Source organism: Arvicanthis niloticus, chromosome 23 (assembly GCF_011762505.2).
Source record: "Arvicanthis niloticus isolate mArvNil1 chromosome 23, mArvNil1.pat.X, whole genome shotgun sequence".
Taxonomy (NCBI): domain Eukaryota; kingdom Metazoa; phylum Chordata; class Mammalia; order Rodentia; family Muridae; genus Arvicanthis; species Arvicanthis niloticus.
This window is the reverse complement of record NC_133430.1, coordinates 43,847,129-43,870,007: the sequence shown is the minus strand read 5'-3', so window position 1 is coordinate 43,870,007 and position 22,879 is coordinate 43,847,129. Positions and strand designations below refer to the sequence as shown.

Genomic DNA, 22,879 nt, shown 5'->3' with positions numbered 1-22,879 from the left:
TGGTGCCTAGAAAACTCGCCCTCAACATGGGGGCGGTCCTCGGAGCCTTCAATGCAGGGTAGGGGCGAGGCCTCGGAGACTGAATGGGGCGGGGCTACAAGCTTAGTCTAGGAAATGGGGGCGGAACCTCAGGGTCCAGTCAAAAAAAAAAAAAAAACAAAACAAAAAAACAAAAAACAAAAAAAAAACCCCAAAACACTCGAGGCAGTGGAGACCAGATAGAGTTGGAGGCTGGGCCCGGAGGAGAGCTGGGTCTGGACCCGGAAAAGGTGGAGCCTCTGAGCTCAAACCCGGAAGCGAGAGAGAGGCTTCCAAACGTAGATTAGGAAGCTAGGTTTCCGGGAATTCTAGGTCTGGAAGTCAGCCGCGTGCATCCCCCACACCCCTGGTCGGGGAAGCGGTGGTGGAGCGGGACTCGGAGCCTAATGTAGCAGGGCGGTGTTCCAGCGCGATTGCCAGGCTAGCAGGAGGCGGAGCGCCTGGGAGCGCTGTGGCCCGGATGTTCGGGCGCTGCGTTCGGACCCGCTGATCCCTAGCTTCTCTGGGGAACCTAGAGTGGCCAATGGGTAAGTGGTCGCTTAGGCTGCGGGCGCGTCTGTCTTTGTCCCAGCTGCTTTTCCACCGCATCGTCTTGGGCTCGCCGGCCGACTGCTCTCCCGCTGTGGTCAGCCTGGCTCTTTGCTGCCTGCCCTTGAGCCTGGGCTCTGACTTCTCTCGGGGTTGGGATGGTCTGCTCCAGTATGGCTGGAGAAGAGCGCGTGTGCAGAATTAAAGGCTGAGGCTTTTGTTGTGCTCTTCCAGTGTTCCTTCATTCAGTCCCTTTGTTCTTGTCCAGGAAAACATTCCTGGTGGTTGACATCAGAATTAGAAGTAGTAGTGTATGAGCAGGACAAGGAAGGAGAAGGTAATTGCCACAAGGCTTGCTTTTTCAACCTTTTTGTTTTTGTTTTTCAAGACAGGGTTTGTCCGTGTAGTCTTAGTTGTAGACCAGGCTAACCTCGAACGCAGAGATCCACTTGCCTCTGCCTCCATAGTGCTGTGTTGAAAGGCGTTTACTACTGCACTGGGCATCAAATGTAATACACATCGAGCCCTTCACAAAGGATCTAGACTGTTGCAGAAAAAAAACAAGGACAACATTTTAGCCATAGTTCACCAAAGGCTATGAAGGGTTGTTGTACAGATTCTTCTTGTTAGGTAAATGACCTTTGCTTTTGTGTGTTACACTGATTTTCAGGCCTTGGTTCTGAGATCTTTTAGATACAAAGCCCATCGAGAAGGGGCTTCCAGTGCCTTAACTTTCTCAGAAAACCTGAAACAATTAATTTCATGTGTTTAGTTCACTACAATTAAGTTGCTGTAAAAACAAAACAAAACAAAAAAAACCAGTGTTTAAGGGCCTGGCTAGAGAGATGGCTCAGCGAATAAGAATACTTGCTACTTTTCGTCCCAGCACCCACACAGCGGCTCAGGTCCCTCCGTAACCCCAGTTCCAGTGAATCCTATGTTCTTTCTGACCTCCTTCTTTTGGCCTCTGTGGGCACTTGGCTGGTACATGGTGCACTGTCTAGACATAAATGGAGGCAAAACACAAATACACATAAAAACATAATACTATAATAATAAAAGTTTGTTTTTAAGATTCTAAAGTAAAGAAGAATGGGTTTTTAAAAAAAGATGTCATATACTCGGTAAAGTGAAAATATGAAACATGAGACATTTCAGACTTTTTCTGTTTTCCTCGGCCACGTAAGTACAAAAAAAAAATCTGGTCTACAGGAATTTGAAAGGAGAACGGGCCTTGTAACGAGGGTCTCCACGTGAAAAATTTGAGGAAATTATTGTTCAGCAATAATAAAATGTGTAAATTCATACATAGGCCAGCATTGTTTTGGATTCATTTTATAGCATATGGCAGATTCGTACAGAAGACGGCCTCACTGTCTTGGTACTCTGAGAACCTTGTGACCTTGGGGCAGCGTATTCCATATATGGTTATTTGCCATACATGGTGAAGAGAATCAGCTGTCACTGATGCAGAAGAGGCCTTCAGTAATTTCTCTTGGATGAGGGCCTAGATAATTTAGATCCTCAGGGTTTCTTCTTAAAAAGAACTGTTTTTAATTTTCCTCTTACCTTTAAGAAATTGATTGCAAGGCAGTTCTCAGCTGGTCATAAGCTCAATGCCAGCATTGATGGAATTTACCCTTGTCCTCAACAAACACGATAAAAGCTAAGTTAATGCTTTTATATGGAAGTGATTTGTTTTAAAGACTTACCCTCTGCTCAGAAACTCTCTTTTCAGAATGTGGGCAATTCAGCTTTTCTGTTAATGTATTCTGTTATGAATAAAGAGTGAGTCCCAGTGTGTGCCCAATGTCTCGATTTGGCCAAATGAAGAACAGTGACTGTAGCAGGTTTTTGCTACTTTGTGGGCTCCTTTCTCACCACTTAGTCCCCATGTTCACCCCCTTATCAATAGAGAAAGATGCAGGGGCGGGGGAGGGGGGGAATAGAGATCTCTGAAAGCCCTAGCATTTATATTCCTCCTGATAAGTTTCCAGAATTCTAAAAGTCACACAATTGCAGGAACTATATGCATCTGGCAAAACCACGCCACTGCTAGATCATGAGCAGCCTCACATCCCCATGCCTGAGACTAAAATGAAAACGTAATATTTTGATGTTTTCTAAAAGAAATCAAAATTCCAGAATTCTCACTACAAATGACCTTCTATCCGTGATTTATTTTAATTAATTTTTTAATTTGTGTGCTTGTATATGGAGTGTGATGTGTGTGGGTCTGGGGTGTGCCTGCTATAGTCCACATATGGAGGTCAGGAGACAACCTTCTGGTGTCCTTTTACCATGGGCTCTAGAAGCCACACTCCTCAGGTTTAGGTGTGCTGAGCCACTGCTTTTACCAGAGCTACCTCTCTGGGCCCTATCAGTGATTAAAAAAAAAAAAAAAAAAAAAAGGTTCTTATGACCTTATAACCAATAAATTCTAAAGTCTCATCATAGGGACTGGCTTCTTAGCCAGTGGGAAGATTCAGGGTTAGGTGTCTGGGGCTAGAACCTGCTGTGCTTGTTGGAGACCTTGATAGGAGGCTCTGGGTGAACAGCAAGATGCAAGTACAACTTTCTGTACTGTCGCAGTGTGAACGAATTTAAAGTGAACACATCAAGACTTGTCTATTACGTATTTTAAAAGTGAGGTTGAGATATTTGTGTCAACGACTTCAGCTTCCAGGCTACTCTATTGCTAACCACAAAAGATGTTACTGTACTGGCATTTGTTTTTAAAAAGCTGTCGATATTCAACCAGCATGCCTTGGCCTCTACTGTGGGAAGACTCTATTATTTAAAAATGGCTCAAGTGAAGTCTATGGAGAATGTGGGGTAAGTCCTCTGTTAATATTATTTCATTTTAAGATCTGTTTACTTTGGAAACATTTTTCACATAGAATTTTTTTGTTAAGTATATTCATGAATGTATAAGAATGTGGTGTTAATAAAAGCCTTGCTTATATTGGCATGGTGATAACTATATTAAACCTTTCTTGAAGTCACAGATATTAAAAGTTACTTTATAATGTCTACGTACTGTTTAATGATTTAGCAAAGTGTTTTGCACAGTGAGTTAACATGCCAACTCCAGAACACTTCTGTAATAGTTTTTGTATGATATTACTAACAAGGTTTTTCACTGAATATTAGTTAGCTGTTTTAGCAACTAAATGGAGAGTCCTAGCATTTTATAGACAGCACATGTGATGTGGACTTCTTGAAGCGCTTTCTCTTTGAGATTTCTTTTTATTCTGCTTACAGGGTTTTTTGTTGTTGTTGTTGTTGTTAATTTTCAAAAGCTACACATACATACTAAAATGTTTAAAATAAAATGGAATCCCTTATAGAATGATGCTACAACACTATCTGTGTATAAGGTAGTGTTTTTATCTGTGGTAGGTATGCCCAAGAGGACAGAGGACAAATGCACAGAAATACTGTCAGCCGTGCACAGAGTCCCCAGAACTTTATGACTGGCTCTATCTTGGCTTTATGGCTATGCTTCCTCTTGTTCTGCATTGGTTCTTCATTGAGTGGTACTCAGGGAAGAAGAGGTGAGCACATCTGACTGTGTCTGCGTAGACTGATGCTGGGGGAAGGACCACGCACTGTGATGCCAAGTCTGCAGTCTTCTGATGACCTATGGCCTACACCTTCAGCCTGTTTCAAAGGGGACAAATTGTTTTTCTTCTGTTTCTACTATTTTCCCTGTAATAAGAAAGCAGTGGTAGGGTACATCTTAGTGGGTGTTATTGATGCTCTCCTTAATTTTTCTCTCAATGCATTATTTCTCAGTGATAATACTTACTGAGTTTCTGCAAAAGTTGGTTATAACCACAGGCTGTTACTGTTTTAGAGCAAATACTTTATAACTTTAATGCTGGTGATCTAGTGTGATTATGAGAGCTGACTAATGGCACTGTTGATACATTTATTGAGCAGTGTATTTTATGTTTGGAAGATCAAAGGAAACGATAGAAGGTGTAGAGAAGACAGACAGGTGATGATAATATAAACCCATTTTAGAGATGTATCGAAATTCTCTTGTCAACCAAACACTTAGGAGTCAGAGAGAATTAAGAGAAAAAGTATGCCTGATGGGATCCAGAAGATGTCAGATCTCATGATGTTGAGGGTCATGCGATCTGAAGTGGTCAGGGGTGGGTTGTGAATGAAGGAAAGGTACTGAGAGTGGGTGGAGGCCAGAATGCGGAGGCTCTTGAGAAACGTGTTCCTGGACCTCCACAGGGAGTGGGGAGTCAGTAGTCTTTAGCTGTTTCAGCCTTAGCAGTTTTAATTCCTCCACTTTTGTGAGGTTTTCCTGCTTTGGAGTGTTTACTTTCTCCAACCCCTTTTGCTGTCTGCTGTGTTACGGCGGCGGCAGAAATGAGTGTGGTGACTGAAACATGAGCACTGAGGGGAGACTGACAGAGGAGGAAGGCAGAGGCTCTGCGCTGAGTCTTAGAGACAATTCATAAAGCTGGGGCATTGTCAACTGTCTGCAAGACCTGAGGACCTGAAAGAGGGGGCAGACTACAGTCCGATGCTGTAGACAGCCTTCCTTCAGTTTCAGTGTATTTTATACATGAATGTAACAGAGAAAGCAGTCATCCAAGGAAGATCATTTGAGATGAGAAAAACATGTAAATAAGCATCAGTAAGCACATACTAAACATTAGCAGAGCAGCCCTTTCCCAGAACCTTCTCAGGACAGACAATTTCAACACAATTGCCGGGCATGTGCTATATATTACATCTTAGAAAGCATGAAAGCAAGGCAGAAGGCCATATCCAGATTCAGGGTGCACTGACCAGATTGTGTTTATAGCTATGTTCTGACAAGAATAAGCATATCTTACAAATTCACTGTATATGTTGGTCATGGGATGCATGAAATCAAGCCTAAGAACAACCCAGGGAGCAACATGCACCTGAGGTAAAAGGCCCTCTGCCTTTATTCCTGGAGCCTCTCTCACAGTTCCCCAAGGCATTGTCCACCAGGTGTCATTCTTTTGACTGTGCACTGACAGGGCATAGTTCCAGAGCTGATGGTAAAGAGCACAGGGTTGTCCACACAGATGAAACATGTCTTGAGGTAGAGGGTGGAGCCTGTCCATATGAATTGGGGTGCAGAGGAACTTGAAGCAGTAGCCAAGACTGGGTCTAAGAGAACGGTGGGAAGAGGCTCTTCCCTGAGATGCAGAGAGATCCTGAGGTAGTCTTAGCATCAGGTGAAGTGACACAGATCCGAGGAATGTATCATTAAATGTTCCTGTCGCTGTGCAGGCATCACAGAACATACACAACAACAGCCACAAGGCACATGGAGAACATAGTCCTGTGGGGCTACTGTCATGTACGTGTACTTCATAGACTGAAATACCATGCAGTATATGACCAGTTTGTAAGTGGAGTTTTGGAATCCACTTTCATTTTCAAAGATGACATGGTTAACTATAGATGAAATATGATGAAAAGATTCCTGTCATTATGAATTAGGTTTGGATTTTACTCTAGAAGTATGAATTATAAAGAAGCAGATCGAATAGCATGTGTTATTTCTACTGTGCAAGCAGTGTTTTTATCTCTGAAGTATTCCAGTGCTCCTTATTAGGAGTTCTCAGTGACACTTGGGCTGTAACTGAAATCTGCAAAATACTCAGTGAAGCACTCCCAAGAATTGATTCTACTTTTTCAAAAAGTGAACGAGGGGCTGGAGAGATGGCCCAGTGGTTAAAGGTTTGGTACCTAGTATCCACATGTTGGCTTACAACGTTGTCTGTATCTCCAGTCTCAGGGTATCTGACCCCCTCATCCATAGCTCCAGTTGCAGTGGATCTGACACCCTCTTCTGACTACCACAGGCCCCAGGCACTCACTCATGAGTATACATACACACACAAAGATTATTAAATTAATTAACTAGTTAATTAAGTAACCAGGTACTTAATTATATAATTAACCAGCTAATTAACTAGGTAAATAATAATTAGGCTGTTGATTAATTAATTAGTTAATTAAATATGTTTTGAGACAGAATCTCATTCTCTGGTCTAGGCCTACAAGTAACTCACTATGTAGCCCAGGCTGGCCCTGTGGTAATCCTTCTGCCTAAGCTTCACTAGTGCTGAAATTACAGCTGTGAGCCACAACACCCTGTTACTCTGGAAATATTCTGCTTGCATCTGTGGAAACTGTGGCTCATCAGGATGTAGACCTATAGGTAAAAATGGCTGGAGAACCACAGGGTTCCTCACGCCAGGCTGTAGGTAGTTGGCCGGGATTGCCCTGGGTTCCTCCAGCTAGAAGTTAGGCCTGGTGGCTCACTAAAAACCTCTCCATGGCTCCTCAAGGCAGAGCCCCCACACACAAGGAAGTCTTTGGGTTTCCAAAACAGGTTTATTGACATGGCAGATGGTGGGTGGATCTTGATGCACCCTCCCTCCCCAAACCCTAAAACCCAGTGAGTTAAATAGCAGGGAGAGAGGGGGGAGGGGCTGGGGAGGAATGCTTAATTGACTCTACCCTCTAGCCTTCAGGTACCTCATTAGTATGTAAATCTCTCTAGGGCCTGGGGCCTGTTCACGCCCTCTACCTGTGGCCTACCAGACTGAAAGGTGTAGGTGTCTGGCCCGACATAGACCTAGCACACCCTCTCTCTGTGTCCTCACGTGGCAGAAGGGACAAAGGTGGTCCTGACTCCTTTGGTGAACAGAGTAATCTTTTAGAATGGCAGAACTTCAGACCTTAGCAACAGGGTTGTCTTAGGTGCTGATGTGCTTAGCGTGTCTGCACTTTGAAGAGTGTAGTTTCAGGATTGTCACTGAAGCATTTAGGGTCGTGTCTAAACACACACCTGACTGCAGCACTGACGCTATCCTGTTTCTCCAGCTCCAGTGCTCTGTTCCAGCACATCACCGCGCTGTTTGAGTGCACTATGGCAGCTATCGTCACCTTACTTGTGAGCGATCCTGTGGGCGTCCTTCACATCCGATCATGCCGCGTACTCATGCTTTCTGATTGGTACACGATGCTTTACAACCCGAGTCCAGATTACGTTACCACGGTGCACTGCACTCACGAAGCAGTCTACCCACTGTGAGTATTTATTTAGACCCAAGACCACTGAGAAAGAAATGGTTATAGATTCCATTGATTTTGAAATTGATCATTGTGAGTTTCTAGGTCAGATAGTAGAAATTATTTTCTTCTTTGAATGCATACAGAATATAATAGGAGGAAACATGTCTTAGTTAGGGTTTTACTGCTGTGAACAGACACCATGACCAAGGCAACTCTTATAAAGGACAAATTTAATTGGGGTTGGCTTACAGGTCAGAAGTTCAGTCTAGTATCATCAAGGTGGGAGCATGGCAGGGTCCAGGCAGGCATGGTGCAGGAGGAGCTGAGAGTTCTACATCTTCCTCTGAAGGCTGCTAGCGTGGTCTTAAATCCCACACCCACGGTGACACACCTACTCCAACAAGGCCACACCTCCTAATAATGCCACTCTCTGGACCAAGCATATACAAACCTTTACAATCATTTTTATTTTTAAGAAATGGTCTCGCTATATGTGCTAGGCTGTCTTTCATCTCATCATGCCTCAGCCTCCTGAGTACAAGGATTCCAGGCATATACTTCCGTGCTCAGAGAGTCATTGTGTGTGTGTGTGTGCGCGCGTGTGTGTGTGTGTGTGTGTGTGTGTGTGTATGTGTGTGCGTGTGTGCGTGTGCATGTGTGCCTGTGTATGTGTGTGTGTGTGTGTGTGTGTGTGTGTGTGCGTGCGTGTATGCATGTGTGTGTGTATGTGGTAAAGGCAGAATAGAAAAATAATTCTGTTCTTGTTATTGGAGCAAGTTTCAATATATATATATATGCTCAAGGAAATTAGGTTTTTTTTCAAGTTTTTTTCCTAAAGACTTTTCTTCTTTATTTCATATGTATGGATGTTTGCCTGCATGTATGTATGTATGCATGTATGCATGTATGTATGTATGCATGTATGTATGTATGTATGTATGCATGTATGCATGTATGCATGTATGTATGTATGCATGTATGTATGTATGCATGTATGTATGTATGCATGTATGTATGTATGTATGCATGCATGTATGTATGTATGCATGTATGTATGTATGCATGTATGCATGTATGTATGTATGCATGTATGTATGTATGCATGTATGTATGTATGTATGTATGCATGTATGTATGTATGTATGTATGTATGCATGTATGCATGTATGCATGTATGTATGTATGTATGTATGCATGTATGTATGCATGTATGTATGTATGTATGTATGTATGTGTACCACATGTGTGCTTGTTGCCCATGGAGACTAGAAAGGAGTATCAGACCCCCTGAAACTAAAGTTAGAGGAGGTTGCGTTGTGTTGGTGTTGGGAACCAAGCCCACGTCCTCTATACGAGCAGCCAGTGCTCTTAACTGCTGAGCCGTCTCTCCAGCCCCGTGATCAAATTCTTAATAGTAAATTGCCAAACACGTGGACATGCAAGCATATAAAAAGTGACTCTCACATTTCCAGATACAAAAATATGAAAATCGTTTCTTCTGCCGAGCTTTATGACCTTCAAATTACTTTTACATGCATCTTGATAACTGTACTTCCTACAACTAATAATGTCCTCCATCAGTTTATCACATCACAGAACTGTAACTCCTCCATCAGTTTATCACATCACAGAACTGTAACTCAGCTCAAGTTTCTTTTCACATACTGTACTAAGGACTTGTAGGTTTTTTGGTTTTTGTTTGTTTGTTTGTTTTTGTTTTATTTTGTTTTGTTTTTGAGCATCAGACAAGTGGCTTTATTATCTTCTTCCTTCCTCAGTTTTACAGAGCTGACCCAAAGCCCTCATGGGGAAAACACAGCCATTCTGAAACCAACCCATAGTTCATGCACCAAGGGGGGGGGGACAGAGAAATCCAACAACCACCCACATGAACATCCTACCCCAAGCTGGATCAGGTTCTAGGGTAAGGGAAGGAAGGACAGATTTAACATGGGTCATCTCTATTGAACAAAACCCATGACCACTTCAGGATCTGTATACCAACCAAGTGGTTGCTTTGGAAGAATGGGCTCTCCTGAGAAGCGTGCCTTGTAGTGTGTTTGGTTTTGCATCCCTTCTGACTGTGAGGCAGCTGGTCAATGGGGTGGGCCTGGGCCTAGCTTTTCGAGTTGAAGATGTCCTGTGTGAGTCTGTTATGACTGGTGGAGCCCCAGCTGGAGCCCATTCTTCTAAGGACTTGTAGAATTTTAATAGGCAGCATATAGCAGACCCATGTGAATGAGGCATCTCAATGATTAGATGTGTCAATTAAAAGATAAAATGACAAAAGTTCAATAGAAACAAAGAAGGCAAAAGTACTACCTTTTAATAATTTAGGTAAGTAGTTTGAACTATAGATTTACTGTGAATTTTACTCTAAAAAATTATTACTAGGGCTGCAGAGATGGCTATAGTGTTTTATAGAGTATAGTGTTATATAGAGGATAGTATAGTGTTTTATAGAGGACCGGAGTTCAGTTCCAACACCCATGTCAGGCAGCTTACAACCACCTGCATTCTTACTTACAAGGGATCGTGAGCCCTTTTCTAGACACTGATGGCCCCATGTGTAGAACATACATTCACACAGACATGAATACACACAGGCAATGTGGTGTGGCTATACATGTGTCATGGTGCGTGCATTAATGCTTCATTATTAATGCTTAAATAATGTAAGTATTTAACAAAAACAACAAGAGAAAGCAATGACAGCTTGAATCACCTAAAGAAGATTCTAGAATGTGTAATTCATCAGCATAAAACAAGCCTTGAAGTCTCTTACATAATCACTTATAATTAATTCAGTTACCTTTTTAGCTGATGTAGCTAGCCATATTTGAACTCTAGCCCATATTCTATTGCTATTTGTTTATGTCTATCCTGAATTAATAAACTTCTACAATTCCAGTTAATTTGTTTATCATCAATATAGAATTTTAAAGGACAACGGAGTTTAAAATAGGAGTTACCGTTACTGGGCACAGAAAACGGGCTCGGGGCGTCCATTTGCCATTTTCCTTCTAATGATATTTTTTACAATAAATGCCATTAATGTGACTGGCAATAAATGTACCTGATTTAAGTTTAAATAAAAATAAGTATATATTTTACTTAATGTGAAGTTTTAAGTGGTTGTGAGCTGCCTTGTAGATGCTGAGAACTGAACCAAAGTCCTCTGCAAAAGCATCAAATGCTCTGAGCTCCTGAGCCATCTGTCCAGTGATGTTTTTCAGATTTTTAAGACATATTTTCAAATACACCAAACCTCATAAACAGACAATAAACAAACATATGGCTAGCTACGTCAGCTACAAAGGTAACTGAATTAACTATGATGTGTTTGCTTGTCCCTCTTTCTCTAGACTGAGTATCTTAGAAGGTATGCGTAACAGAGCTTTAAATCTTCTTTTAAAGTCTTTGATTTAAGGCCATCAAGGATAAAGGTTTTATACATATCAGTATCGCAAATTCCTCATTTTGCAGATACACCATTGTGTTCGTTTATTACGCATTCTGCTTGGTGTTGATGATGCTTCTCCGACCTCTCCTGGTGAAGAAGATTGCATGTGGACTCGGGAAGTCGGACCGCTTCAAAAGTATTTATGCTGCTCTGTACTTCTTCCCCATTCTAACCGTGCTGCAGGCGGTCGGTGGGGGCCTCCTGTGTAAGTGTGATGACGGAAAGTCACTGTTTTTCTTCCAACTAAATTTACAACTTTTTCCTTAAAGTCATCCTTTAATCTTTGAAAGGTAGGCCTTAGTATAGATTTCCGGTGAAACATGATGTTATTAAAAACAGAATGGAATAGAGTTTCTCAACAAATTGAGACTGAAGTTTATAACTAAACTGGAAGATTAAAAAATTCTGGGCTGGTGAGATGGCTCAGTGGTTAAGGGCACTGACTGCTCTTCTGGAGGTCATGAGTTCAAATCACAGCAACCACATGGTGGCTCACAATCATTGTAATGAGATCTGATGCCCTCTTATGGGGTGCCTAAAGACAGCTACAGTGTACTTACATATAATGAACAAATAAACCTTTAAAAAATTCTGAGCATAAAAATTTAAAAAGAAGCTTTATAATAGATGGAAAATTATGTTGTCAGTAAGTATTGTTTGCTGTTGTCTTAAATCTCTAAGGTCCCTTGCAAAAATTCTTTATCCTTAAAATTGTTTAAAAAATGTGTTAAGAGTACAATTTTTTTTTTTTTTTTTAGCAACTTTAGGTTCTATCGTATTAGAAGAATAAGGAGTGCCATTGTTGTAAGCTCAGTCATAGTACTAGAAGCAAAAGCAGAGATTTCCAAATAGCTGGGGAAACATAGGAGGGAACTTTTGAGTATATTTTCATTTTCCAAAAATGTTGCATGGTGTCTTTTCCTCTTGGAAGTCTTCCAAGAAGCAGAGGATAAGCCTCTTGGTCCAGGAACGGACAGGGATGGGTATTTTATAGCTCGGTAATATAATTGGTTCAAGGTGAGGGTGAAACAGAAGGAGGCAGTCAGACACTCCTTGGAATCTGTCGCCTGTGTTCCAGCTCACAGACCATGTTTCACTTAGTTGCACAGTGTCTGAGAACACCCAGGCTCCATCCGGCTCCCAGCATTCCCTGCTCACAGACCATGTTTCACTTAGTTGCACAGTGTCTGAGAACACCCAGGCTCCATCCGGCTCCCAGCATTCCCTGCTCACAGACCATGTTTCACTTAGTTGCACAGTGTCTGAGAACACCCAGGCTCCATCCGGCTCCCAGCATTCCCTGCTAGCCTCAGCACACTTTGCTTATTTGCTTGCTTTGGTATTGGGACTTTATTAGTTTTTATTGCTGTGATAGAATACCATGACCAAGGCGACTTGCAGACTAAAGAACTTATTTGGGCTTAAGGTTCCTGAGGGTTAAGAGTACATTGAGGCTGGGAATTGTGGCAGCAGAGAGTAGAAATACAGTGAGATCTCACATGTCAGACTGCAAGCAGGAAGCAGAGAGTGAAGAAGAAATGGTCTCATTTTAAACTCTCAATGTCAGACCTTAGTGACACACCTCTGACGAAGCCATACCTCCTAAACCTCCCAGATAGCGCCACCAGCTGGGGACCAGATATTCAAACATGAGGGAGCATTCCCATTCAGACCACAGGGACCTTACAGGGACTTAAGTAGAAGATCGATGTGATGAGGTTTGAGTTTTAGAAAGATAACTTGATGGATTAAATAACAGTGGGTTGTCGGGGGAGATAAGCCAGAGAGGTGCTTGGAGATACCAGAAGAGGACTGAGCCTGCCTGCCTAGCTTACAGCTTAATGCTAGGATGTGGACCCATTCCAAAGGCAGAAATTACTAAAACAGGGGACAAATTAAATGAAGGTTTGGGAATGAACTGAAAATATGATAAAGTAACCTTGTCTTTAACTGCTAGATGGGTAAGCAGTCTTTAGTGGAAATACGTATTTGGGAAAAGTGAATTTTAAGTATTCAGAATCTTCAGGAGGTCGTAGGTAGTAATGTATAGTAGGTGTTTGGAGGGACTGTCTAAATGTTGTCACCCAGTCACTTTTGAGTCACTCCCTCAGTGTCTGGGTGTCTGCATTTGAGTCACAGATGGTCTTGGCCAACCCTGCTTTATAGTACTTCAACCCCTTCCTTTCAGGATGCTTGAGGAAGTGCATCACGCAGGGCAGGAGGGAGAGATGTAGCTTGTCAGGAAAATACTACCTGACTCATGTCTTCTAGAATCAGTACTTTCATCCCAACAAAGAAATTCTCCTTCGGGATCTTTCATGTTTCTGATCCTTGGACAAGACTCACTAGGAGAACCTGATAGACCCTTCCACGTTGGGCAGCAGTAAAGAGCTGAAAATTGACACTCCCAGCCGTAGGAAGACACTCTGACTCCAGTGCACTGAGGCATCATTGTGTCCAAGGTTGAGCTGATTGATAATTGGGAGCCATTGCTAAGTCTGACTGAAACCCTCAAGCAAGCTCTCAGGCTGTTGCAGATATGTTCATGATTGGACTGTTTGGTGTTGGATTTTGTTCTTCCTGTCTCACGGCAAAGATGTGTTTGTCTTTGTCACAAAGCACAATGCTGAGGGAGCAGCCTGCCTGGGAGTTTGGTGCTGTTGGAGCCGTCACTGGCTGTGTAGACCAGGGTGAACTCATGGTTGGAGTACAAGAGTGATCTGCCTCAAAGAAGCCCAAGCAGAATACTTAGAGATGGGTCAAGGAAGCAGTGAGAAACACAGCTGTCTTAGTCAGGTGCACAAACATCATGACCAAGAAGCAAGTTGGGAAGGAAAGGGTTTATTCAGCTTACACTTCCACATTGCTGTTCATCACCAAAGGAAGTCAGAACTGGAACTCAAGCAGGTCAGGAAGCAGGAGCTGATGCAGGGGCCATGGAGGGATGTTACTTACTGGCTTGCTTCCCCTGCCTTGCTCAGCTTGCTTTCTTATAGAACACAGGACTACCAGCCCAGGGATGGCACCACCCACAATGGGCCCTCCCCCCTTGATCACTAATTGAAAAAATGCCTTACAGCTGGATCTTATGGAGGCATTTCCTCAACTGAAGCTTCTTTCTCTGTGATAACTCCAGCTTGCATCAAGTTGACACAAAACCAGCCAGTACAACAGTTAACAGTTACTCTGTTTTCCTCTGTCTGGGGAAGAAAAAGGAGATCACATGAGTGATGGGAAAATAGAAGTCAAAATGGAGGAAGAGAAGAAAGTGAAGAGAAGCCTCAGACTGCAGGTCAGCTGAGGGTGACAACACTAAGGATAAGAAAAAGAAATGGGGGAAACTCAGGATGAGTGCATTAGTCAGCACAGACCAAGCCCACTTAGAGCAGATTCTGATCACATCCCTCAGGAGGATATGGCCGATTCTGTGAGAGCCTCTCCAGTACGTGGGAAGGCTTGGCAGGCAAGCGCTTGTCTGGAGTTAGGATAGAGTTCAGGGTGTTGCCCTTGATCCCTTGGCAAGCTTCTTTTGACCTCTTTGAGAATAAGAAGTCTGTAACACTGAGCCCTGTTCACCGTGTTGTACATGGATAGTTGCAATGAGCCAATGCCCACATAACTCCAGTTATATCTGTGGCACTGTTGACTGACGGTTGCCCCTGAGTATCTTCCAAGATGCTCCCACAGAGCAAACACGTTTCCACAAAAGCATTGTATGGAAGTGCCGTGAGCTCTTCTCTGAGCTGGCAGAAAACAGAGAGCTATAAGTGATTCTGTGAGGCTTTCTCCTAAGATCTAAGGCTTCAAATCCCTGGAGGTTCTACTAAGCGGTGATGCCTTTCTGACTGCTGAGCTGTCTGTCATATCTCTCAGTCTGGAGATGGCTTCTCTATCAGCACGTGTCTCACATGAAGGGAACTCTGTACTCTGGTGAGAACAGAGAGGAGCTGGCAGATCTTGAGAACAAGAATGGATGTTTATGTGACAGCCTCATTGGTGAGTACTGGATACAGAGCTCAAGGAGTCTGATGGGAAGAGCCTGGTCTCCATGGCCACGGAGCATGAGCAGCTGCCTGAGGAGAACAGGTAGAGTTTGAGGACGTTGCACACTCACGGAAGCTGCCTTGGATAAGAAGGTTGAGGAGGTGGTAGTCTCTGATAGGCTTGTGTTTTCATCCTGCTGTATTAATGAGCGCCTTCAGGCCATGAAGGCCCAGGTTCTTTGAGACTCTGTAGTGGACTGTTTATCAGTCAGAGGGCATCTGGTGGTCAGTCCTAAGCATCCCATTGTGCAGACCCTGTGGTACACGGCTAAGGCTCACAAGGATATCAAGGACCCAGGGCACTGCTGTTAGAAGTCACTCCGCTTGATTCTGGTTTCTGGCTTGAGGATCCCCCACACCCTCTGCAGCCTAACCCATCCGTGATGAAGTGAGGTGATGACAGGGGAGCAAGCATTGCTGATGCTGATGATACCCTCTGTCTGAGGATGTGAGGATGTATCTCAGTGGAAGCAGATTGGGGTCCCCTGGGAACCCTGGCCCACATGGCTCCCTCTGCTATTGTCTGGTGTTCTCTTCGGTCTTTGTGTGTCGAAGGCCAGAAAATCACCTTCACCTGAGAGCAGGATTGGGTGTGTGTACTGCTTTTGTTTCATTTTGTCCTGAAATTAAAATATACAAATTCAAATGTAAAATTATAAGTAAGTGTCTAATTCCTCTGGCCTAACTTTTTGGTGCTCTTTGGAGATAGAAGAAAGGAGAGAGCTATGGAATCAGGGAAGGTTTGGGATGTTAACTCGAAAGGAGGTGGCCAGATAGCATTGCTTCCTAAATCACAGCTATTGCAAAAAATCAGGTAACAGAAGTAACTCCCTTAGAGAAACATTCAGCTGAAAATAGGCCTTTCCACACATTTTGCTAACAAGACTCCACTCATATCTGGAAGGAGGATCAAGTGGTTACTGTTTGTTTGCAGGTTGCTATGTTAGTCACAGAGGGCTCATAGCAAATGTATGATTTTGGAAAAAGATAAGTAATTTTTTTTTTTAGGAGATATAGTAAGCGTGAACAAAATACACTGGGCAACTTCTGGTAGTTTAAGATGCTGGGGATGAATGGCCTAGGGAGAGAAGGACTGAGGATGGTTGCAAGGGGTCAGCAACAAGCTTCCGGCTTAGATATTCTTTAGCCAGTGTTTCCGTGTGATCTACATCTGACCCCCAGGGAGAGCATGCTGATCCCCAGGCCTGGCCCAGACCCAGGTACACAAGATCCCAGGTAGTTTTACATACTAGAATTTAAGGACCACTCTTAATCCTGTGTCTAGCCAAGTAGTACCTGTCTGCTGCCTGGAAGTTTGGGCTTTCTTACCAGGTCATAACTTTATATGGTTAGCAGTGTTATTTAGCTGTAAGTTAACTGAATGAGTGTTTTGTTGTTGTTTTTTATGGTGGCTGATTGAGTCCCTAATCAGTAACATAAAAATTTCTAGATATTATTAATGCAGTTCTAAACTAAGCTGAACAGGCCTATTGGTAATTGAGGCTCCTGGCCACCACCTCCTAACTAACATTTCCACTTGTTCTAAATGTGCTTTATAGAATAATTGCAGGTTTTATAAACTGAAGTTATTTTAAAATAATTGTGTCGAATTAATTCAAGGTAATTTTTTTCTCAATTTGCCCATTTTGTGTACACAGTAGGCCCAAATGTGGACATAGTAGGACAAGGAAAATGGTAATGTGTTGTAGGGAAAACTTTTGCCCAAGATATTATTGCTGTACTGCATTTGAGATAGAAATTTCCAGAATTTTGACAGGAAAAATACCAAAAAATTAACTAAAAAGTTTGATGATAACTGGACTTTTCTAAAGATAATGAAAGCTGAGTTCGTCTTCTGGTTAGTCTTCTCAACCAAGGCTCCTTTTCAAGACCATAAAGCACAGGGAGCTGAGTGCCCCTCAGCTCTCTTGTTTGGTACCACAGCAGTTTAGCTATGTGGGAGAGAAGTTAATGTTTTTTCAATGAATCCTTCAGCTGCCTCAAATCTCTTAGCTATTGACAGGTGACCAAAGTTAGATTTACATTTTTAAGAGATTGAGAAAAAATTCACAAAGCAAACTTGTTACCATGTAAAACTGGTATGAAAGTCGTATCTTACTGCTTCTGTAATGTATGAGGACAGTGGCAGAGCTGCACATTGGCATACGTTCTGTGCTGTGTGCACATCACGGTTGGGAGCTGCAGAGTTGAGATGAGACCGTGTGGCCTACAAGGCCACAAATATTGTAATCCATAAAGAACTGGCTGTCAGTCCCATCTCAGGAATGGGACTCAAGTCCCAGACTGGCTGAGAAAGAATCCAGAAGCGCTGTGTTCTTCTAGCTGATGGTTAGTTTCTAATGTCTGTCTCTTTTTCAGATTACGCCTTCCCGTACATTATATTAGTGTTATCTCTGGTTACCCTGGCTGTGTACATGTCTGCTTCTGAAATAGAGGTAGGAAATTGGTTTTTCTTTGCTATAGTTTATTTAGTTTTTTTTTTTTTTTAATAAAATTGACAGTTGAATGGAATAATACATGCTATGGTAAGGCAGACTGACTGGCTCAGTGGTTCCTGGCTAGTTGATGTTACCTGTGTCTCCTTAGTTAATTTTATGAGCGGTTGTGTGGGCTGCATTACATCTTTTCTTTGGAAATTAGGGAAGTAGTCAGAGCTCTTACTAACAAGAGGAAGAAAAATGATTTAACATAATTGTTGTAAAACTGGAACAGCTTCTAACCCTAACCATCACGTTTTTAAATATTTTATTTTTAAGGAACTAAAGTATTAAGCAGTTAACAGTATGAGCAACTGATGGGAAGTAATGTTGTATTTGACATCCCTGACTAGGACAGGTGTATTCAAGAGACTTTCAGTCAGTGGGCAGTGTGGGGCATCTCGTCTGTAATTTTCTTTCGGATTATGTGGCTCTCAACTCCTATTTATCTTAAGATAGCAATTCACCTCATTATTTCCATTAAGTCCGTCAACAGCTCTGATTAGAAGGTTCTATCTGGGCAGAGATCCCAAGGATTTAAAGGACGAAGGCTTAGACCCTTCCCCGGTGTGCTGCACAGATCTGCTGCACAGATCGGCTGCACATGGCATTTAACATGTGTGTTCTCACACTTCTTATGTTCAAAAGGACAGCCAGAGAAAGCATGTTATCTCTTGGGAGATGGCTGTTGGCACCACTTTTTCTAATGCATTGGTGACAGCGTGAGGTGTGGCCATACCTTAGGCAGATAGGAAGGAACTGAACGAAAGGCGTTGATGGTGGTTACCCAGCCTTCTCTGCTTGCAGACGGCTTATTGCTCCTTTGTGACTGTTGTCAGCATTGCACTGGATCAATTAGAGAAGATAGGAAATTGGTTTTGACTTTTCATCAACCAGGAAAAGATGAAGGTGTTAGATTCTTTGAATAAAGTGTGCATAGTTACACATGAACACTGCTTTTCTAGATCTCTGCCCCTGTGTATCTCCGCTCTGTAAGATGTTTGTATCTTTCAGTTGGCTCTGTACTCAGGAGTTGTAAACAGCTCTGAATCCTGAGACAGACAGTCCAGGGCTATAGAGGAGCCCGTGAGTGACATATGAGGGAAAGTTGACGAGTAACCCACCGGACATTCTCCATCACAGTGTTTACCAGAACATTTAGATACTGCTTTTATATTGATTTTATTCTTTAAACTTTTCCATGGTATCACATGGCACTGAAGATTGAAAGAAAATCAGGTAGTAAATGAGCCGTTTCTGTTGTCTTGCGTGTCTTCAGACAACAGATACTGGAGACCCCAGAGGCAGGCAGGGAGGTTTATGGAACTGGCCGGAGACAGCATGCTCTGTACTTCCTCCTCGAGTTCATGTCCATCTCAAGAAGCTTGTGTTCCCTGAGTAAATGGTGATGTGGACGAGGACCCAGGGAAGGGATCTAGGCCACGTGTGGCTGCTGAAGACCTGTGTGACCGTATGGACAGTGTGGTGGCTAGACCGGGTGATTCGAGCCGTTAGGAAATCCTTTTTAGCTCAAGCATTCAGAGTCTAAGTCATGAGTGTATGAAGACCAGTGGTTTAGCTGCGTATGCTAATCTGTGTTTCTCCTTTCTCTTCCACGATGATCACATAGAACTGCTATGATCTTCTGGTCAGGAAGAAAAGACTTATTGTCCTCTTCAGCCACTGGCTACTGCACGCCTATGGAATAGTCTCCATCTCCAGAGTGGACCGGCTTGAACACGACCTACCGCTTTTGGCTTTGGTACCCACACCAGCTCTGTTTTACTTGTTCACTGCAAAATTTACTGAACCATCACGGATACTCTCAGAAGGGGCCAATGGACACTGAATATAAAATGCCAAAAGGAAAAAAAAAATCCCCAAAAGTATTCTTAATTAAAAAAAGTATAGAAGAATTTAAAATGTATTAATAGCATTCTTTCATATATGGGAAGAAGATTCTCCAGATATTTTAATGCTTGTGTTTTATCTTTTGATTTATCGGACTTTGTGGTTACTTGGAAATTACATGGCCTCATGTTACCGTGCTACACATATCTCAACTATCACACCGGAAGCTGAACAGGCAGTTGTAATTGCTCTTTGGAGCACGGCCATGTTTCTGTCTGTACGCCATCTATTCTGAATTCCTTTACTGTGGCATCGTTATACCTTCTGTTGTCTGTACACTTGGCGTTTTACCTATAAGGAATTACATAGGCAAACGTGCTTATGGAGTGACAGCAAAAACAGAAACAAAGGATGTCTTTGTGAATGGCTATTTATTTTCACCAATACAGTGTTTACTAATATTACAAAAATAAAGCATAATTTACATAACGCACTCTCTGTGTAGAGACAGTTTGGTTGGAGACATGTTCAGCTTCAGCTTGTTGTTCCTGTAAAGAAGAAAACAATACATAGTTTAACTGTAAAATAACTCAATGTTCTGATAATTAATTATCAATGTTAAGTCATATTTCTTTGGTCTACTGAATAAATACATTCACTCTCGTTCTCTCGTATTCTATTTCTTAAAACAAGATACATAGGCCGCCCTGTATTGATCCTGAGACTTTTTTCCAGTCCTGACATTTCTGAGTCAGGATTTTATAACTGGAAGTCTCTGAGATAGAATGAAATAGGAAATACATAGAAGGTCCCTGTGGCTGGTTTTGTATGTGTAAGCTGTTGTGTTCGTACTCTGAAGGCTTTGAGAGACTCATGTTATAGCCGTGGAAACAAACAAACAAAAAGACCCTTAGCCTAATAATCTAGCCATGTGTATCCATTTGTGGCTTGAAAGGTCAGTCCCAGAATCTACTCATGGCAACTCTGAAGACTTCTATTGATCCTGCAAAACATGGACTTAGGAACACTCACTTGGCCTGGGCTTCTCCTGGTTTCTCGGTTGTTTCTTTAACATTTTGCACTTCTGGCTTAATATATTTCTCCTAGCATGATCAGATGGGGAAAAACGAACTAATTTTTGATTCTTTGGCTTCTTTTCTGTAAGAAAAAATTTGGGTTTTGTGGTTATTAATGATTATTAAAATGCTGAGTTGCTCCAAGAATCCATACACGAGACGTAACATGTCTGATGTGCCATCTCTGAGGCTTCTGCATTTGAAACTGTTTTGACACTTACCTTTCTGTATCCTGTTCTAGCAAAGAAATATGTTTAAGAGAAGTCATTAAAAAAAAAAAAAGCTTACAATTCTTCAAAGGCAGAGATTGTTAAGGGTTAGGGATACTCAGTGTCTACAATTTACAATCTGCTTCATGGAAACAAAGTTACTGATATAGCCACACTAATTGTTCATGTTAGTAAAGTTTGATAAAATGTGTTCTTTAAAAGTATGCAAAACAGGAGGCAGAGGCAGGGGGATCTCTGAGTTCCAGGCCAGCCTTGGTCTACTGAGCAAGCTTCAGGACATCCGGGGCTATTAATTAATTAATTAATTATCAAAATAGCTCTCATTCTAGCTCCGCTTTCATCTTGTCTGAGGTCCTCATTGCAGTTTTTACTTCTATGGGCTAGAGTACTTTGCTATTCAGACCTGAGTAACCTGAAAGGCAAAATACTCTCTTAATTTGGATTTCTTGATGAGTTTAACAAATTTATTCAAAACCATGAGTTTAAAGGACTTGGCTGCTCACTGGAACCATGTAGAAATGTCAAAAACAAAGCATGCGTGATTTCACACCAGGATGCTCATGATCTAGGATCATGCTCTAGGATGCAGCCTCCAGGTGGATTTTTTTTCTTCCATCTTCCATGTGGAATGTTGAGAATCTCTGGCTTAAAGGTCTTCCTTATCTAGAGCTTAGTTTTTCCAAGAGACATTTCTGGTTTGGTTTGCTTAGGCTTGGCTTTTCCAAGACAGTGTTGTTACATAGCCTGGGTGACCCTGAGCCTCTGGATCCGGACCGCCTCAGCCTCCTGGGGCGGGGCTTGCACAGTGGGGCTTTCAAGATACCTTTGGACAATTATTCAACAAATGATTTCACTTTACTTTTCTCTCTGTGATGTTAATTCTGCTGTAACTATAAAATTAAAAGTAGGTTATTTTTTTCAGAATTAAGTGATCAAAATGGTCGAAGTAGCATTGAATCGTTTTTCCATCATAAAATGAAAAGCCAACTTTGACAATGCTAAGAAATGTTTTTTTCAAAGTCTTTAAAACATACTATGATCTACAAAGGTCTTCTGCAAGGAGTGTATTATTTGATCAATACAAAACACCCCACGTGTAACTGAATGCTCAAGAGAGTTGGAATTTTAACTCAACAGCTAGTTCTTAAAAGATATGCAAATCTGTGTGTTTAAAAACAGAACTGCCGTGTGACTCAGCTATTCTGTTCCATATCCTACCGGAGAGATACGTGCACATCTGCAGTTACTGCTGCCACATTCACAATAGGAAGGAATGGAAGAGGCCTAGACATTTATCTATGGATGGATAATGAAAATGTGGGTCGTGCATGCAGTCGAATCTTATTCTACCATAAAGAAAAAAAGAAATCATAAGATTTGTAGGAGAATGAGTGAAAGTGGAAATAGTAGGTGGGGTTACAGGCTGGGAAAATCCAATGCGACATGACCTCTTCCGTGCAGGTCTGAAGCTTTTAGCTTTTCTAAATGTGCATTGCATGCGGGGAGTAAGTGGGCGTGAGGAGAGGACAGGAAACTAGAAAGGGCCCATAGAAGTTGGAGAGAGAGGCCGCAAAAGAGGGAGCTGGGAGCATAGAGGACACGCATGTCATGTGAGAGTGGGAATGATCACACTCCGTGTGGACCTAGTGAGCAGGGGAGAAGGGTACACATGGGGAGGGCGGGGCTTGGAAAAATGGAGCATATGAGTATGGAGGTCTGGCCAAAACTAGTTATGTCTGGAAATGGCACACAGGAGCCTGTTACTCTGAAAGCTGATTTAAAAACACAAATAAACACAAGAAAGGGATTGTAAGTATATTTAAATTCATTTTCATTCTGACTTGAAATTAAGGAAAAAATATGAAAAAAAAAAGTTCTTTAAAAAGTTGTAATTGCCGTGTGTGTGTGTGTGTGTGTGTGTGTATTTGTGTGTGAGAGTATGTGTATGCATGGGGGGGGGTGTCAGTGAGTATAGTACATGTACCACAATGCATACAGGGTTCGGAGGACAACTTGTATGGGTATACACAGGTCTCAGGAATTGGACACAGCAGTCCATCAGGCT

The 22,879-nt window shown here is 42.3% G+C and overlaps 2 protein-coding genes across 4 annotated transcripts in view; one reads left to right on the top strand and one right to left on the bottom strand.

Moving 5' to 3' along the window:
- The first annotated feature begins 22 nt into the window (after window positions 1-22).
- Jkamp (JNK1/MAPK8 associated membrane protein) lies at window positions 23-20,171 on the top strand. Of its 3 annotated transcripts, none has more exons than XM_076922047.1 (7): window positions 23-566; window positions 3,311-3,402; window positions 3,970-4,124; window positions 7,462-7,668; window positions 11,140-11,321; window positions 17,539-17,615; window positions 19,288-20,171. In XM_076922047.1, the coding sequence occupies exons 1-7, from the start codon at window positions 563-565 to the stop codon at window positions 19,504-19,506; spliced, it is 936 nt and encodes a 311-aa protein (XP_076778162.1). In that variant the 5' UTR covers window positions 23-562; the 3' UTR covers window positions 19,507-20,171. The 3 variants fall into 3 exon arrangements, with proteins under 3 accessions (XP_076778162.1, XP_076778163.1, XP_076778164.1); XM_076922048.1 differs by having other exon boundaries at window positions 225-566; window positions 3,329-3,402; XM_076922049.1 differs by having other exon boundaries at window positions 225-566; window positions 3,247-3,402.
- Ccdc175 (coiled-coil domain containing 175) overlaps window positions 19,925-22,879 on the bottom strand; it is a 79,580-nt gene continuing 76,625 nt past the window's right edge. The window contains 1 exon segment of the mRNA XM_076922040.1: window positions 19,925-20,666. Within this exon segment, the coding sequence (XP_076778155.1) occupies window positions 20,527-20,666 (140 nt within the window). The 3' untranslated portion in view covers window positions 19,925-20,526.

What these genes read in the sequence shown, in the direction of transcription:
- Jkamp (XM_076922047.1), top strand. An exon ending in TGGTACTCAGGGAAGAAGAG is followed by an intron (nt 4,125 to 7,461) that starts GTGAGCACATCT and finishes CTGTTTCTCCAG; the next exon opens with CTCCAGTGCTCTGTTCCAGC. An exon ending in CACGAAGCAGTCTACCCACT is followed by an intron (nt 7,669 to 11,139) that starts GTGAGTATTTAT and finishes CTCATTTTGCAG; the next exon opens with ATACACCATTGTGTTCGTTT.